General features: G+C 39.9%; 1 protein-coding gene across 1 annotated transcript in view; it reads left to right on the forward strand.

The window, feature by feature from the left end:
- The window catches only part of LOC147173470 (GDNF family receptor alpha-2-like), a 77,063-nt gene extending 61,628 nt beyond the window's left edge, over positions 1 to 15,435 (forward strand). Inside the window, exons 5-8 of the mRNA XM_086075136.1 lie at positions 1,015 to 1,127; positions 2,001 to 2,141; positions 6,211 to 6,353; positions 14,793 to 15,435. Coding sequence (XP_085931262.1) covers positions 1,015 to 1,127; positions 2,001 to 2,141; positions 6,211 to 6,353; positions 14,793 to 14,930 — 535 coding nt within the window. The 3' untranslated portion in view covers positions 14,931 to 15,435. The remainder of the gene's footprint in view (positions 1 to 1,014; positions 1,128 to 2,000; positions 2,142 to 6,210; positions 6,354 to 14,792) is intronic.
- Positions 15,436 to 18,622: the final 3,187 nt, after the last annotated feature.

Raw genomic sequence — 18,622 nt, forward strand, 5'->3', positions numbered from 1 at the left:
AGCAAAAGGGAAAAAAATAATAATAATAATGCTGTTTCTTATTCATGAGGGAGAGCTGGTTGATATTCAGTCCACCTGTTTGACTGCCACAAAAACAGATGTGCATATATGAAGTCCGCTTTTGATGCTGGACATCGAAGGCGACTGACCAACGCCTAAAGAAATGTACATACATACTCTATCATTTTCTTAGTTTTCTCTTTAACTCATTCACAGCCATTGACGGCTATAGACGTCAAAAATTCATTTGAACTATTTATATTACTTTTTTTTATTGTACATTTAGAACAGATATAAAATTTGTGATTAATCGTGAGTTAACTATTGAAGTCATGCGATTACGCCCCTAATTTTTTATAATCTTTCCTTTTATATCAGGGGCATCAGGCGATTAATTTTTAAGATTAATCACGAATGTTATATCTGTTCTAAATGTACAATCACATTTTTTTAGGTTTTCATACTCTTGTTAACAAAAGTGGAAACAATTTGAAACTAAGAAATATGAATGAATTGTTGCCGAAATTTGTGATTAATCGTGAGTTAAATATTGAAGTCATGCAATTAATTACAATTAAAAAATGCAATCGCCTGACGCGATTTAAAAAAAGAGAGAAAAGATTCAGATTTAAAATCGATTCTGAATGAGAATCGCGATTCTTATGAAAATCGATTTTTTTGGGCACACCCCTACTAGGCACTGAATTCTATTCCGTATTTTGTTTGTTTGCAGCACAACATCTAAATGCTGCTTTACCATGTTTGTTTTGTTTTTCTGTAACGATTGGTCGAGTGGAGACTTTAAGTGTTAAAACATTGCCGTCATAAAGAGATACTTTCTTACAGGAAGTTAGAGGTTCGACTTTATACCCTACATCCTCAATGACATTTTTTGGCTTCTCTGTCGGAATGAAGACGTGTCGGTGTATATTTTGTGTTTGTGACACTTTGTCCCCACTTTCATTGCGTCTGTCTGCTCGTCCGCTCACTTTGTTTGTTGTTTTCATTGTGCAGGTCCAGGCTGGCTGATTTCATGGCAAACTGCCGCAACATCCCCCCCACGGTGAGCACCTGTCCCAACCAAGACAATCACCAAGCCTGCCTGGCCTCCTACACAAGACTCATCGGTCAGTATCGCCGTGATGGAGCGACAGTGTGCCCGAATGAGAAAGAAAGAGAGAGAGAGAGAAAAGTAGTGACCCGCCGGGAGATCTCAAAATATTTCTCACAAATGTCAGCAGCACTGCGCGATTGCGGGCGATGCTTCGTGGTCTAGAGAGGAAGAAACAGTGCTGCAGTGCTCTAGTGTTAGCTATTTTTTTTATTATTATTTTTTTTTTTATCCTGTGTAGCAGGCGGAGGAGTGAGACTGTCAGCTTTTCCCCGGCGGCTACGATATCTCCCCCAGCGGCCTGGACATCACTTTACTACTAAAAGTAATTAGGGAGGCTCAGAGAGAGTGTTTACTTAATTAAAAGACTTGATGACCATCTGCTTGCTCATATTAAACGTTGCTTCAACAATGTGCACAGGCTAATGCGTACATATTTTTGATAACGGCACCTTGGCGATGACGCGCGGGCTCGTCGGAAGATTTTTACGCGGCGAAAAATTGGACTTCTTTTTTTAGCACACCGGTTGCACAGAATGCCGATAAGTCACGCTGCTCACACAAAGTGGATGACATCGCTGACTCCTGCTGACGGACCTTTCAAAAAAAGTGAAGTGTTTTGCCGCAGCGCTGTTCTCGTCCGCGCTTCCTAAAGTACCTGCTTTGCGAAAAATATTCATAAGCATAATGGCCTCTTTGCATCAAAAATGAAGTATTACCACGAGCGCTCGCTTTCCCATAAAATCTCAAACATCGCAATGTCATTTCCCCCGCGTCGCCGTGCTTTCTATAAACTATACGCAATAAATGTCGGCCATTATTGTCCATTAGTGACCCGCCGATGTTCATTTGAATGTGTCGGGATGTGTTTGCGTGTGCGTATCCGCAGGGACGGATATGACGCCCAACTATGTGGACAGCAGCTTCACCCACTGGACCATCTCGCCCTGGTGCACCTGCAAGGGCAGCGGGAACCAGGAAGAGGAGTGCGGCAATTTCCTGCGGAGCTTCACCGACAACACTTGCCTGAGTGAGAGATGACATGTTTTCTAACGACTATACTGTACTAATGTGCTAAATGGGCAAATTAGATCAGGTTTCGTTAACAATCACAGGAAAATCAAGACAGAAAAGGAAACGTTGGAATTAAGTGAGGATAGATCGATTATAGACTATTATTAATGGCTGTATTTTGAGTTAAATCTTCAATTAGTCCAGCTTTTTTTTTTTTTTTTGGGAACATAGCTACAATCCAAAATACCTGAAGAAAGCCCAAGCAAACATAAGGAGGACATCAGATTTAAAACCCAGATCTCACTCTGCTTCATCTATCCTTCCTTCCTTCCTTTCCTCAGTCCCTCCTTTGGTCTCTTGAGGTCTCCCTGATTTGTTGGAATTTAGAGGTTTCTGGGGTTGGTGAAAGACTCTGGTTGGTAACCCGGTGGGTAGTAGGTAATGTCTGGTCGGTGCTGGATTTCACTTTCCTTTCTTTTCTTTGATCCTTCCTCGGGTCTCCTGACAACCTCACAACTCTAGCTGGATTCTGAAGTATTCGCTTTAGGTGAACGGTATGGGATTTTTAATAGGTTTTAGGTGAACTCATGAGTACACACGCATGCACATACAAAATAAAATAAAAAAATAAAAAAGAGAGCAATGATGATGACATGTCAAATCGGTAAAATTACCAAATTAGCATTACTGAGCTCTCCCAGAAGAAAAAAATAATACATTAATAAAAATGTTTAAAAAAAGATTCAAACCTAGAACTTTAGAAATGTGAGCAAGCATCTATTGGGCCACTGAATTTATTTATTCAAATAGAACTCGCATCTGAGGAAAAATTGGGTGCATGGCGTTCGTCATGGCCCACGATTTAAGAAAATACGGTAAGTTGGAAGGGCTAAGTGAAAAAAAAGAAAAAAAGGAAGGATTAAAGTAACGTCAAGTCGTAATAAAATTTGTCAGCTCTACACTTTCATTCAACTTGAACAGACATCTTTTTTTTGCCAGCTGATTACGTTTGAATTAGTGAATTACGTTTGTCAGAAAGAAGCCATTTCTTTTCTCCGCTCATCCTTCCTTCGGGCCACATCTGTCCAGACCTTAACACAAAAGAAACCATTTGCATGTCATTTTCTTTGGCAATCTCAGGCTTATCGCTTACGGGAGAAAAAAAAAATCCAGCGCAGAATTAAATAATACATATCTCCTGTACATCTCATGCTCACGAAAAAGCGGCTGCAGCTCGACAAGGCGCCCGGCTCATACGTCCTCGCTTCTCTTTCAGTCAGAAGCAGAAAATCCTTCCTTGATACGGCGGCGCCCGGTGCTACGCGACACCTTTAACATGTTCCACCGCGTGGATAAATGCTTTCAGACCATTTCAATAGATTGCAGGGGTTCCCTTTTAGCTGAATGTGCAGGATGAGGGATGAGGCTCGGAGCTGAGGAGGCGTCTTGAAAAATAACTCCGAAAAACGCAGCATCTTCCCCCCTCTGCAGTCAAGGGGAACGGGTGATAAACTTCGACACACCGGGGAGGAGAAGGTACACAATGCTGCGTTTGCTATAGCAACCGCACTCCGAGAATGGAGGAGAAATGTAGAAAGCGTTTATCCTGCATCTATCTCTGCAGTTATAGCAGCGGAGGCTTCGGCTAAATGTTAAAGAGGGTAGTTATCCAGAATCAAAATGTGCAATAATTGGCTATCATTTCAACCATTTAGAAGTACTTTAAAAGTGTAGTACAATTTGCATGTGAAGAAACTGTAACCAACTTCTGACTTTTTCCAAGAGCATCTGCACTGCAGTGTTTCCATTTATTGAGCCAAGGCAACCATTTTGCATGAACTCATTCATTGCCATTGACGTCAAAAATTAATTTGAACTGCAACATTTTTTTCCACCTTTGTTTACAAGAGTATGAAAACCTAAAAATATATATATATATTGTACATTTAGAACAGATATAAAAATTGTGATAAATCGTGAGTTAACTAGTGAAGTCATGCGATTAATTTACTTAAAATTGTAATCGCCTGCGCCCCTCATTTTTAATAATCTTCTTTTTTAAAAAAAAAATATTTTATTTTTAATAATATTTTCTTTAAAAAGAAGAAGATATAACAAATTAGGGGCGTTAGGCGATTTTTTTTTTACATCATAATTAATCCCATGACTTCAACGATTAATCACACATTTTATATCTGTTCTAAATATACAATAAAAAAATTCTAGGTTTTCATACTCTTGTTAACAAAAGTGCGAAAAAATGTTAAACTAATAGAAATTGTTACAATAAATTTTTGACGTCTATAGCCGTCAATGGCAGTGAATGAGTAAAAATAAATAATAAATAAATAAATAAAATAATAAATAAATAATCTCATGGCCCACCAACAAAAAAAAGGTTGTAACAAGTATGAATACTGAAATAATAATTTAGTAATTTCATAATTTACTCAATAAATTTTTTATTGTACCCTAGCATCTAACTATGTAATGGAACACACAACAAACAAAAATTAACAAACATTATGTGCTCCTGCATATTTTGGGTAATGGGTAAAAATTAAAAGTAAAAGTAATTTAACAAAAACGTTTCTTCAATTTTAGTTCTAGTTGCGCGAACCAAAAAAAAAAAACTTTAATTATTTTACTAAATTATTTGATATATTTTTTACTTGAAATCTATCAGCTAATCACCACAGTGCAGCATGTTTATCTGGAGTACATGTCAAGGTTAAACTCATTGGATAATTCATTACGTACACCGTCACACTAAAAACACAAAATAATCTACCCCTGAGAAAATAATGATGCTGTTTGTTCATTGACTTGCCTGGGAGAGTTCCTAATTTAAGTCCGTCATATTTGCATAAACAGAGTGCAGTAAAACATAGCTACGCATGAGAGGTATTCATAAAATGTCATATTATTGATGTGCTTGTGCTGTGTAGAAATCCACTGCGGCATATTCAGTGTATTACATGAGGGCCAAATATGAAATATTCCAGCACAATAATTAAAAAACAAAAAAAAACCTGGACCCCATTTAATGATCATAATGTTGTGTCCAACGCATGTATACATGTTCAATATGTAGCTGCACAGTATTGTGTAGGTGTAAACACCAAGCTGCACGATAACGTTTGTGTCCGGTAGGATTAGACATGTGGGACCTTTTCACCCTTTGTTCTTGAATTTCATCAGTGGTATAAAACCCTATTCAAAGTCATCTCTGCATGCTGACCTTATAATGGAGGAGGTTGCCTAGCAATTATATGCCTTCTCTCCTCCCGGCTGAGCAAAGAGACACAAGCGTCTCGTGTTTTAAACGGCTGAGAAGCGAAAAGGTACGCCGCCGCTGCCGCCGCTATTTTGCCACGTGTCTGAAAAGCTGAGTGAACGGGGGTTTATCACATTTTTGCAGAGGCTCGCACGTGCGCTCAGACACAACAAATGCTCTGAAGGCGAAAAAAAAAAAGCACCTCATATGTATTCACAGGCTAATGCTGCCCTGTGAGAGACGACTGATTGGCTTGGTTTAAAAAGATTTCATTTCATTTCATTTCTTGGTGCGCGCATTGATCGCAAAAACAAATTGGGGCTCATCATCTCAAAGTGTGGGCGCGCCGCCGCAATTGTGTCCGTTTGCCGTCGAATGAGCGGCATTAAAGCTTCCCTATTGAGCGGAGGACACGAACCAAAGATTTGATGAGCATGTCTATTGAATCCCTGAGGATTTTCTTTGCAGAAAGTTAAATTGACGACACGAGCACTTGCGTAAGGAGGGCACATCTTTGATTATTGAACACGGGCCAGCGTCGCTATCCTGTGAGAGGAAATCCTGAGCGGCCTCCCCGGTGACAGATTTTAAAAACACAAATCTCAGATTGTTTTTGATTACTTTGGCGTACGACTCTTAATCCCACTGACGAATCAAAAACGTTTCGGCTCGCCGTAGTCCTCGTCGCTGCCTGGTCACGCGCGCCTTCCCTCGTCACTTCGCTTGCCAAAGATTGGGCGGGCGGGTTGTTGGCTCGCGCGTTAACTGTTTTCTTCAGTCACGAGTCGTGCGTCTGTATCTCTTACAGGAAACGCCATTCAAGCTTTTGGGTATGGTCTCGATTACATGGCGAGCAAGAACGAGTCTGTCCCCGCCCCCTCGGCCACGGTGAAGACGAGGCCGGATCGGTTGGCAGCATCCACCGAACCTCCCTTTGTGACCATTGTGAAGGTAACGTGCATCTTATTAAAGCACCACAAATATTTTAAGCTGGGTGACCACCAGTGTTGGGAACGTTACTTTATAAAAGTAATTAGTTACTCATTACTGAAAAAAGTAACTGGGTTAGTAATTAAATTACTTCATAATAACCGCAACTCCTTACCAGGCAAAGTAACTATTTTCATTACTATAAAGACCCAGTGTGTAGTGCTTAGCGCCATCTAGTGGTCGAAGAAGCATTAGAATCACGCAGGAGCGCGCACACCACATTTGGCAAAACAAATTCTTATTTCGCGTGAGCAAACGAGCATCTCGGCGAGCGAAGGCGACTTGGCAGCCTTTGTGTAGTCGGAGCCATGGGTCGTAGTGGCTAACGAGTGGTTAGCGGGAGGAGCTAGTAAAAAAAATAAAAATAAATAAATAAAAAAGCTCGTAAAAGCTTGCGAGAGCAAAGCAGGAAGATGGTGGCAAAACATGGCAGCTCTATTAAGGTGAGACTACAGCATTGTAAAATAATTAGTGATTACTAGATGTACGATTATATAAAAAGAAATATGTTTATGCGATACAACATTTTTGTGCATACTATTGACATAAGTAGTTGAGTTAAAAAAAAATGTTTTTTTTAGTTCACCACTAGAAGGCGCTAAGGATTAGTGACTGTCCCTTTAAAAAATATGTTTTATATCAAATAGTTTGGATTATTATTGTACATTTTATATTATATTCATATTATTATATTGTATTTTTATTTTTTTATATAAGAAATTCAAATTATGTCCAGGCTATATAGGGTGTTTTCATTGATTTTTGTGAATATTTATGTCACACAAATGTCCCAATCCATAATGACAGATATTAAATATGTTCTACTATTGCCAATTACTACAGCAAGCAAGTAAAAAAGCGAAATATGGTGATATGGGAATAATGCCGTTAGTTTAAACGGCGTTATTCCCAACACTGGTGACCACTGACCAGACATCCGGATCCTGCTTCTCTGTCTAAGAATCATGGGAAATGTAGTCCTACTGGCCTAATGCTGAGCTCTCTGGTCAAGCCCAACGCAAGCTGAGATTTTCTGGTGGCATATTTCCGATGTTACAATGCGGGACCAGCGCCAGGTAAACGGGACCAGCGCCAGGTAAACGGAACAGCCACCTTCCAATATGGGATGGATCAAAATAGGTTGGATAATGATAAGCACACGGCTTGTTTAGCATTTAACATTTAGCATTAGCTAAATCAATAACACAACCAGATTGATTAGCGATTAAATTTGTTATGAATATTTCCTGGTGAGAATTGATGATAGATTTGATTTTCAGCTAAATTGTAGTGTCACGTTTTAGTTTTTTTTACAATGATATATTCTATGCAGCCCCACGAGTGTAAACACAGTAAAAAGCAGCAAAATCCACCCATTTTTATCCATCAAGTGGCAGCCATTTTGTTACTTGCTTTCAACTGGAAGTGACATCACAGTTGCTCAGGGCTCAGGTAACGACCAATCGTGGCTCACCTGTGTTCTGAGTTTGGTCATGTGACGTTCGCAAGCCTGGCTCTGATTGGTCATTACCTGAGCAACTGTGATGTCATTTTTTTTAGTCAACAACAAGTGGCAAAATGGCCGTCCCCTGAGATGGATAAAAAAAATACAGTAATTCCTATTCAACAAACACAATAATCAGAATGCCATGTTTAGACTAATACGGGGGCGCATACAACATATTATTGTAAAGAAAAGTTTTGGCTTGACTTCCTCTTTAAGCATCACATTCATATGCAGTATGCAGTATGCGCAATTTATCTACGGGTGAAATAAAGGTTTGTCTCGGCGCATCGGTTGGTACATCGCAGCAGTCTTTGCATACATTTGTCGGAATAGGCCTATTACGTGAAGAACCACAAAATCACCCCTCAAGTCGGCAACCGTGAAAGGAGGATTTTGCGGTGGTAAAGCCGAGCGCGCCACGCCGTCCAAATTCACATCAAATTCAATCTTTGTGCCTCTTAAAGCAATTGGCACATCAGATCCCACGTTTCATGATAAGACAGTTTGTGCTACGCCCAAGCTGATGACATCTGTTGAAATGATATATTTCTTCCGCACAGAATGGGACGGTGAAAGGAAATGGAAGGTGTGGGGGGGGGGGTTTAATCTGGATTAGAGGTTCTCAAATACTGGCCCTGGGCCTCTTTCTCTACTGAATACCTTCTCCTCGGAAAACTGCAGTCAAGTCGACTGGAGCTGGGTTCAACGTCTGGTGCGGAAAAAGCGCACAAATGTTTGTCTTTTAATAGAACGCTGCATCAGTTTGCGTTCAAATAAAGTGTGACAGAAATGACAGAAGCGTACTGCCAAAAACTCCCCCTCTGTCTCTCTGGTAGAGGGAAGAAATATTTCACGCTGTGCTCTCAGCTCGGCGACATTCAAACCCCCCCCTCCCCTTGTGCAGCCTCTACTTTAAGACTAATGATGTTTTCTCACCTTTGCAGGAGACCTGCTTACAAATCTTGGCTAAATTAGGCTTAGCCGTGCTACAATCTGCTGATTGTGATGCTAATTTTATTTTTGTGCGGAATGTTTATGACTGCGATTTTGCATGCCGAATGTATGCCCATTAATATTACCCATCTTGAGACTTTCCGACGGCCTCCGCAGTCATTGAACGCACCCGAGTCATGTACGACGCCCCCCCGCATAGTCGTGAAGACATTTTAACCTGAACTACGGTTGTAATGAGAACAAATAATAATAACGAGCTGCGCTGGTGAAAAATGTGCACGGATGGGCGGACGTGGGGCTGATGAGGATGAGGGGGAGGTTCGAGCGGGGTGGCGGGCATTGTTTTCTCCTGAGGGTTTGTGTGTACATGACAGTATTGATGCACCGATCTGTGCCTGTCTAACAGCAGCGCGGCGTTTAATTTATTGTAAAAATGGTAATTAGGAAACAATAAGACGTGTGATTACTCAAGCAGGAAGTCTATAATTAGTGAGTGAGCTACGGGGACATTTTGGGCGGCCTTGCATTCTACGCCCGGCAATTAAAACTTGTCAGACTCTGATGACAGATAAACCTTGTCTGACCCCTGTTGGCAGAGAACGGTAATGGACCTCCAAGCGAGCGCAAAACATGGGGACGAACGCGTGCATGCTTGAATAGATAGATGCGTGCATTCGTGGATGCTTGGCTGGGCAGATGTACGTGACCGTGCAAAAGTCGGAGGCTGCCATTGGTTTTGTTGTTATTGTAATACTAATGAACAACCAATCAACAACTAGAATGGTGTTCTATGCAGTCCCACTAAGTCAAAATACAATTTTCTGGTTAATATTGTGTTAGTGGAATATGAGTTAAGCAGCAAAATCTAGCAGTTTTTATCAATATCAGAAGGCGGCCATTTTGCTACTTGTTCTGGTCTCAAGTAACAACCAATCACAGCTCAGCTTCAGAAAACAGGTGAGCTGTGATTGGTCATCAAGCAACTGCGACGTCATCTTCAGTGGCAAAATGGCCGCCCCTTGAGATGGATTAAAAACGGCTAGATTTTGCTTCATAACTCATATTCCACAAATGTAATATTAATCAGAATGTTTAGACTAGTGAGGTCACATATAACATGTTATTGTCAAAAACATTTGAAGGTTGACTTCCTCTTGAACTCATTCACTGCCATAAATTCATTAAAAAATAAAAATAAAAAATAAAATTTGGGGTGACAGGCAATTCAAAATTTTAATTGTAATTATTAATCATATGACTTAATTAGTTAACTAATGATTAATCAAAAATGTTATATATGTTCTAAATGTACAATAAAAAAAAATCTAGGTTGTCATACTCAACAAAAGTGGACATTTCTTTTAGTGAATAGAAATAGTTTAAATGAAGTTTTGACGTTATATATATATTTTTTTTGTTGTTGATTTTTAAAAATATATATTTTTGGAAAATAGTTTATTATTTTCAGATTTAATGCATTTTTATTTTAGATTATTATTTTTTTTTTTACTATTTTTGTAACTTTTTCAAGTATAATAAAACAACAAACATACATTTGGTCATCAATTTTACATTACAGAAAAATAAAATACATTGCAGGTCTTTTTATACAGCAATGGTTCAAGAGTCGAGAATTTTTTAATTTTTGGGGGTTTAAAGAAAAGGTAGTTGGCTCCATGCAAATTAATTATGTTACATCAAATATAAAACCATCAAATGGTACCAAAGTAAGTACGGTGGCAACCCTCTGCAAAGTTTGGATATTTTTGTGTGTAATCCTTCAAACGGGATCTGTGTTATTATTTAATACGTTACTAAATCAACTGACAAAACAACAAACAGCGGTGACTTCAGAAGTTTTCACGGTGCATGGCTGCGGGTTTACAGTCGATCAATACATAAATGTGTTTGAGCGCGTATGACTGGAAAAATGGATTCATGTATGGATTTGCGCATGATTAAATATGCATGTACGAAGAGCAAGACAAACGCTAACCTCAGATACGAGGTGCAATCAGTGAGAAAAGCACAACGTGTGTGTGTGTGTGACTCAGCCCGCTCAGGTCAGTCATACAGAGCCCTCAACAGCTCATTTGGATGCGTAATTATTCCACACGTCACTTCCACTTGTGACTGGGGGGCTTTATCCCATGCTCACCGAGTAAACATGTGGGCGGAAAGCTCTGTCCTGCGAGCTCGGGAACTTGCAGGGAAGGGGGGGGGGGGGGGGCATGATGTGTAGTATGGCGCTCATATTGCTAGGAGTTCTGAAGAGGGGGGCGTTTGCCAATTAAAAAAGAAAAACACTTTTTTCATAATGTTAAAACAACGGATGAACCGTTAATGGGATTCAAATTAAGTTCACCATGCCGGTGTGGATTGCAATTTTAAGATCGTAAAGGCTGCAGTTTAATATAGAGTGACTAAATTAAACTAATATCATTGTTAAAGTAGATTTTTAAAAAAAACTGTCTTCAACAAAATGGTTTATGTATAATATTTATGATACTCTTTATTGTATTACGGATTAATTTATTGCTCGTTTGTTTGTTACAAAATCCAAAGTTAAAAAAAAAAAATTAGTGCCCGACCTATACTGATTTTTTTTTAGTCCGATGTAGATTTTTGGTAATATTCAAGTTTTTTCTACATCATGCAAGCTTCACCAATGCCCAGATGAGTACAAAGAGCCCTGACTGTTTTGCTCTGACTGCATCCATCAGCTTTTATCTTCCCTTTATACGCCATAGTTTCTTAGCGGAGGGGAGGGGCGGAGTTTATCGTATCTCATTTGAAGTCAAGTCTTTGTTTTTCAACCGTGGCTGTCGCTTTAAGATCGCGCACGTACTTGCATGCGCACCATGAACGAGCCTGACACAGAGGTGGCAGTCACGAGTAAAAAAAAAAAAAAAAAGTGACAAACTGCAGAAAGCTCCTTTAAAAAAATATATAATGCCTAAAATAACATTTTCCTCCTCCCAATTAATTTCAATGGGTGTCAATTACACTCAGATTTTCACTATATACAAAAAAAAAAGCTTTCCTTTTGGGTTCCCAGGATGCATTGTGGCACAATGCTTTAAGTAATAAGCACATGAATCCTTTGTGTTACTGGTCGTTGAGTATAGTATAACCTGGTTGTAGTAAGAATGATCTGTGGGAGGAAAAAATTCAGAAGGCGACTGACATACAAAAAAAATAATAATAATAAAAAAATAAGGCATTTGAACACAGGTGTGTAGACTTTTGTTTGTTTCTTTTTACCACTGTAGCACAGTCACATGTTGATCTTCAGCTCAATTGAATTCAATCAATACTGGACAGGCTGCTAAAAAAAACAAAAAAAAAACAATATTGCCGTGTCAGCGTCATGATCAATAACATCTTTTTTTTTTGTGTACGAACCTTCTCGATGACAAGAAGGACGCGCTTTTGTCAACAATTTCTGGCCTGGCAAAAGTTGGCAAGCCGCGCGCGCGCGCGGATGTGCGTGCGCCATCTCGAGTAAACAAGCGCGTGTTTGGACATTGTCTGCTCCGTCACGGTGTCTAAACGTGCGGGTGTGCTTACGCTTTCTCAAAGGCCTCTCTGCATGTGTGGCTGTTGGCTGCAGCCGCAGATCTGGACTCATGTCAACAGGCTGCTGCCACACATGGCTGCCCCTGCTAATTAATTGGCTTTTAGTTGCAGATGTGTCTGGTGCATTGTCAAAGCTACCCATGGCTTTTTTTTTCTTCTTCTTTTTTTCTCGCCCTCATCATTTTTGGCAGACTTTATTTGTGAGTCAGGCTCTCTCTATCTTTTCCAGGAAAGAAAAATGTCTTTCACCTGTAATGATAATGCATTGATTTTCTCATTATTTATATACTCCTTAGACCTCATTCCATGCAAGATGAGTTGCGGGGGAGATAGCGTCATTTGTCCCCCGACGTACGGGGAAATGACATGGAATGGAGCGCAATTTCTGCAAAGGTTACATTGGAGGAGATGAGTCGAGGGGACAAAATGTCTCATGTTCCTTATGATGCGTTTCTGTATTGCTGCCACGTTGAAAATGATGCCTCGTGCAAATTGAGCGTGACTATTTTAACTTGGAGGCAAACTGTTACGCTTTTGTGCTGCGAGAAGCCAAGAAAATTGGAAAAGTTCTCCAAATGCCAACAATTGTTCCCGGGAAGAGGAAAAAAAAAAAAACCCACACATAATAAGGCTATTGTTGTGTGTAGCAATAACATAGCAACTCTAGAGGCCAAGTATTTTAATATCTGGACTGAAGCAGTCCCATTGCTCTTTGTTATAATGCGACCAGTGTGGCACATTTCTCTCATTTTGCACGCTATGCAAAAAGTTCCATGAGCATTGTTCCATGAGCCCCCCCCCCCCCCCCCCCCCCCCCCCCCATCTGTCAAACCACAAACGACGATTTTCCTTTTAACTGTGTCGGTCTGACATCGTCCCAAGATAATTTATGCCTAATGAAATATTGAAGCGAATCCCCGGGCGCCGCTAGCTTCACTAGCTTGGCTTGATAGCGTGTTTTTCTTGTAAATAAACTATGTAATAATAGCTTTATTTTTCTTTTTCTTTTTTAACGGGTTGGCTCGACCTGAAAGAGGCGACATACAAAGCGGCGCGAGCTACAAATGTGCACGCATCAACACATTGGATCGTGTGAAAATTTGGTTGGTTCTCAGGATGGTCCAGCACACATGCTCAAACGCTGACCCGCTTCGAGAGTCAATATTTTTTCATTTTACAATCAATCGGCAAACAAACTGCAGAGTTGGGAAAAAAATAGCTGTCATGACCACTTAAAACGCTTGAAGCAATGGTAGTTATAACAAGAACGTCCAGCAGGTGGCAACCGAGTATAAGAGATCAACCAGGGCCCTGTTGCAAAAAAAAAAAATCCCGCAGTTTTAAACAGATTTGTGAATATGATAAAACTTAGCTATATTCTAATGCTAATTGCTGCAAAACTGAAACAGATAGAAATATATTTTGATGAAAGAAGAGACTCACAGTGCCACATGTTCTGTTGCTATAACAAAACCAAAACTCTGATTGACTCTTTGTTTAACAATAAAGCATGAATAACCTTTAAATGTAACACTTAGCAGAGCAACTGTAATCAAGTGGGCGGAGCTTACTTTGATTGACTCTCTTGAGTGTTGGCTGAACTCTAAATAACATATACTCTGATCTCCATTTAAATCACACAATGCTAAAATGACACTTTGGGGGTTGAAATCAAAATTTTAACACTCCAGTTTTTGCAGTGAATGTATATAACTGTCTTAGATTCTCAAAACAAAACATTTACAACTTTGGACTGAAAATAAAAACGTCAAGTTTAACATGATCAGTTTGGGGGTGGGGGGGGGGGGCTTCATTAGAAAATTTAATAAATCCCCAATAATGTAATAAGGTTTATTTAAGTGTTAAAAATGCAGAAGTGGCAAATCCAAGATAGCCATCTTCCTAGCTAGCTTCCATGGTGCTCATTTACCTGCTAAGGAGCTAGCTAGCTAGCATCAGGGGCTAAAGCCAAACAGTTTCAGGGTTTTTACTTTCTGGACCACCTCTGTAAAAATGTTATTCAGGATTTTCCAACACATTATTGTGTTTTAGCAGAATTTATAAGGCAAAGTTCTGCTGCAGGCATTTCGTGTTTTGCTAAACGATCAGCTAAATTGATTAAATTTAAATTTTAATAAAAAAAAAATTTGCGACTTGATATTCATGCCAAAACGAGTCTCGCGCATTGACAATTTGTACTTTCTGACTCATCATTTTCCTTCTTCTGCTCGGACAGCGACCCGGTGTCACCCCCGCCCCGAATCAAATGCCACAACATGAGAGCGAGTGCGTGAGTCACGTCTAACCTTTACACGTCTAACTCTCTCCCTCTCCGTGTGTGTGTCCCTCCATGCGCTCAGTATCCCGAACCGAGAGACGGCGGGTCCGGCGAACCTCAGGGCCTGCCAGGGGATCACTGCGCCAGTGTGCGTGCCAACGTCTGGGCTCTGCTTCCCGGCCTGGCTTTGGCTCTGCTTCGGGCTCAACATGCCTTATAGAAGTGCCAGGAAGAGAGAGGGGGGGGGGGGGTCACCCTCCCAAAAAGCATAAGGTGTTATTTCTCTGACTGATATTAAGAAGGTGACATCGCTGGATACTTGATATGAAAGAAAAAAGAAAAAAAAAACTTTAAACGGGAGAATGGAAAAACAAAACAAATGGGGGGGGGTTGAAGTTGAAAGTTGACTTTCATTTGGTGTCATCCTACCACGGATCACATGGATAGAACACATGGCTTTACTAAAAAGGACCCTCGCTGGCATGAGGGCCGTCGCCCCCTCCCAAAAGGACCTTTCGACAAAGGAGGGAGCCATGAGAAAGCGATCAACGAGAAGGCTTAGAAAGAAACACGTTTCGGCTATCAGTCTCCTTTTTATTGTCTTTGGGTTGTTGAGGGGGGCCCGAGGATGTTGGTTACAGCGTGTTTATTGTAAACTGTAATCTGTAAAACCTACTCCGTGTTCTCAGTGTTGATATCGTATCCGTGACCATTAAAAAATAAAATAATAATAAAAAATGTTTTGGGTGCCCCAGTGCAGTTTGACGGGAGCTGGTCAAATGTTGTTCTTTGCTGTTGACCATCATGGCAGTACACTTTACATCCTCTTGCACATGTGAATATTTGTCTCTATGTATTTAATGAAAGAAGAAGAAAAAAAAATGGAAAAAGAACTCCTTTGCTTTCTTTCTCTCAGCCAAAATTATATCTGCGGTACCGTCGAACTATGATGACTGTGTTGACTTTGAAATGGATTTGTTACTTATGTAAAGGCCTTCATTATCTGCGTTTCAATGTCTCTATGTAAGGAATGATGACAAAGAATGTATACAGGAATGAGATTAAATGAACTATGTCTGCTTAGAAAAGCTACAAGCCGATGTGTGAGTGATTGAATGCGTTCATCAAGACAATCAACACGGTGTGTGTTATAATGGATTGAAAAAGTCTGCACACCCCCATTAAAATGCCAGCTTTTTTGGAGGGGGTCATGATAAATCATTTCAAAACTGTCTCCACCATTTATGAGACCTCAAGTATAGCCCGTATGTACAGCGATTTAATTAATTGGTTGCGGAAGTGCGCACACCCTTTTGTAACTATGTGGCAGAATTAACCTTCACATTCACTCTTGTTAAATGGGAGTCATTACACACCTATCAGCATTTAAAATGGCTGTGATGAACCACAAATACATTTAAGCTGTTCCATTTTTTATTTCTAGCAGAAGTCTGAAGGTTTTCGTGCCAACACTGACTACTATTTTGATATTTCTGTTCAAAATTCCCTACCCCTTATCCAAGCTGAAGAAAAACAGCTCCAACTCATGATGCTGCCACCAACATGCTTTACATGTGCATCCAATACATTTTTCACTTTTTTTTTCTTCTAAATTTTGTGCTTGCGCACTTAAAATTTGGGGTTTGCTACTTTTGAAATTTTGGCCAAAAAACTTTAACCAACCCAAACACATGAGGGTGTGCACACTTGTACAACCAAAATTTAGTTATTTTCACCTCTTTTTGAGGGGTGAAATAAAAAAGCAGTTTCTAGGTAATTTGTCTAATTTTTTCTATATCACAAATCCTGACATTTGAACAGGGGTGTGTAGACTTTTTATATTCACTATACATGGCTGAAAGGGTGTCAAGTCATCACTTATGATGAGACCAGTTTATTAAGAAGGCAAGACAAAAAATCTTACATTGTAAAAGGAAGGAACGCTATTTTTCACTGTCCAGTTGAATCTGATGTTTGTGCTGAATTTTATTGATAAGACTAGTAAAGTATTTTGCAGTAAGGCTTCTTTTTTTTTTTGCTCAAAGTTTGATGGACTGTTTTATCTGTATGCTAAAAGTTGACAAGTGTAGTTGCTACTGAGCTTAGCTGCATATAAAGATTCAAAATGAGAAAAAGGTTTGTCTGTTTTTTCCACATGTAAACCCCTAAAATGGCCGCCGTTACACAGCAACACAATTATGTCAGAAGCAAAATCTAAGCAGAACGTCAACGTTATTAGAATGCACAATTACTGTAGCATAGGCCCACTAGCATTAGCGTGCCGTTAAGCCCCTTTCACGCTGCACGCTGGCAACCGATCGTTTCACGTCGCCTCGCGACTCTTGTCGCGGCGAGTGCAGTGTGAAAAGGGGCTTTGGCCTCTCATAGCAGGCATATCAACACGCAAGCGTTTCTCTATTTACGACAGCGTTCAAATAAACAGTCGGATGTCTTCACGTCAGGACCGTCGTAAACTGAGGACCTTACAAATGATTCGACAACATTCCATAACGTCCTGTTGCAGCCTCCTGTGAGTCTTCTCTTGTTCTCGGTCTGACTTATTTTTATTTATATCAACCATACAATAAATAGCTATAATGATTTCTCACTCAACAGTGTTTCTACCATGCTCAGTAGTCGTCATGGTAACATAAAGCCCTTTGGCACATCTTGCAACAGAAGGAGGCTAGGTAGGTGAGCAGTGGCTCATTTGCATAAAAAAGGGCAGCCTTGATGTACAAGTTTAATTTGATCAGTGAGCGTGTCTGCAACTGAAAACATTTGAATCTCATGGAGAAAAAAACATTTAAAAAAAATATTCTATAATATTGTACTTTGTACTGTAATGCCAATTAAATAGAATGAAAAGAAATGTAACTGTTTTTGGCACAATTCACTGGACATTGTGATGCTCCTTCCTTCTGTAGTGCGCACGATAGCCACCTGAGGGCGGCATAATACATTTAGACAGATGCATATATTGTACATGGATCCAGTAAGTGTAATTCTTAACACTACTGGAATGCAATGTTTTGAGATTACCGGTGTAATTAATTTCCACGTAAACAGAAGAGAAAAAAAATCATCAAAACGCATAAGAAGGCACCTTCATTTATTCATGGCCTTTACTGTAACTATGACATTACTACTGTAATATTCCAGGTTAATGAGTTAAATTCAGATTTGCTCAAAATACGTCGCTACCATGAGAACAGAATTGATAAAAAGGATTTATTTGCGGGGAGCACAAAGAAATCAAAATAGGTTATGCTTAAGATCTTATTATCCATGATACCTCAACTATCGCCAAATGTAACTAAAGGATTACAAAAATACTTATTTGCACTTCTCAATACTAGAAGCTCCCGTAAACGGCATGGCCATTCAAAGAGGAGGGTTAAAACGCATCGGAGGAAACAAGTTCTCTTTAAAAGCCATGTAATGGCTTCGTTTCCCCATGAGGCTTCTCGCGGCCACTCTCATCTCACGACACCAACTAATGATGCTGCTCGCTCGTCCTACGGCTACATTTTCTCTCGCCGTGCTCGCATGTGCTGCCGATTGCGCTTTCAACTTCCATCTTTTTATGTCCGCTTAAGAAGAATTTGGCTTTTGAAGTCAGCGCGTAGTGCAAGTCGCGTAGGGGAGGAAAGTTGCACGGACCACGCAAACACCGGCCACCGGCGCTTTGACTATTAAGCTCGTCATATTTTATTTTTAAACAATTAGAGCTCAACTTGCACTCTCGCACGGTAGCTCCGAGCATCTCAGGTCGGACTTGAGTTGGAGTTAACAGCCTGCAAAAGTATAAAATGCAGATGAGCGCGGTCTTTTTCTGTTGAGGAATTCATTAATGATGTGCTTTTAACTCCTAATGATAATTATTTATATATATATATTTTTTTATATATA

Source organism: Leptonotus elevatus, chromosome 5 (assembly GCF_054856555.1).
Source record: "Leptonotus elevatus isolate MCC_2025b chromosome 5, RoL_Lele_1.0, whole genome shotgun sequence".
Classification (NCBI taxonomy): Eukaryota; Metazoa; Chordata; class Actinopteri; order Syngnathiformes; family Syngnathidae; genus Leptonotus; species Leptonotus elevatus.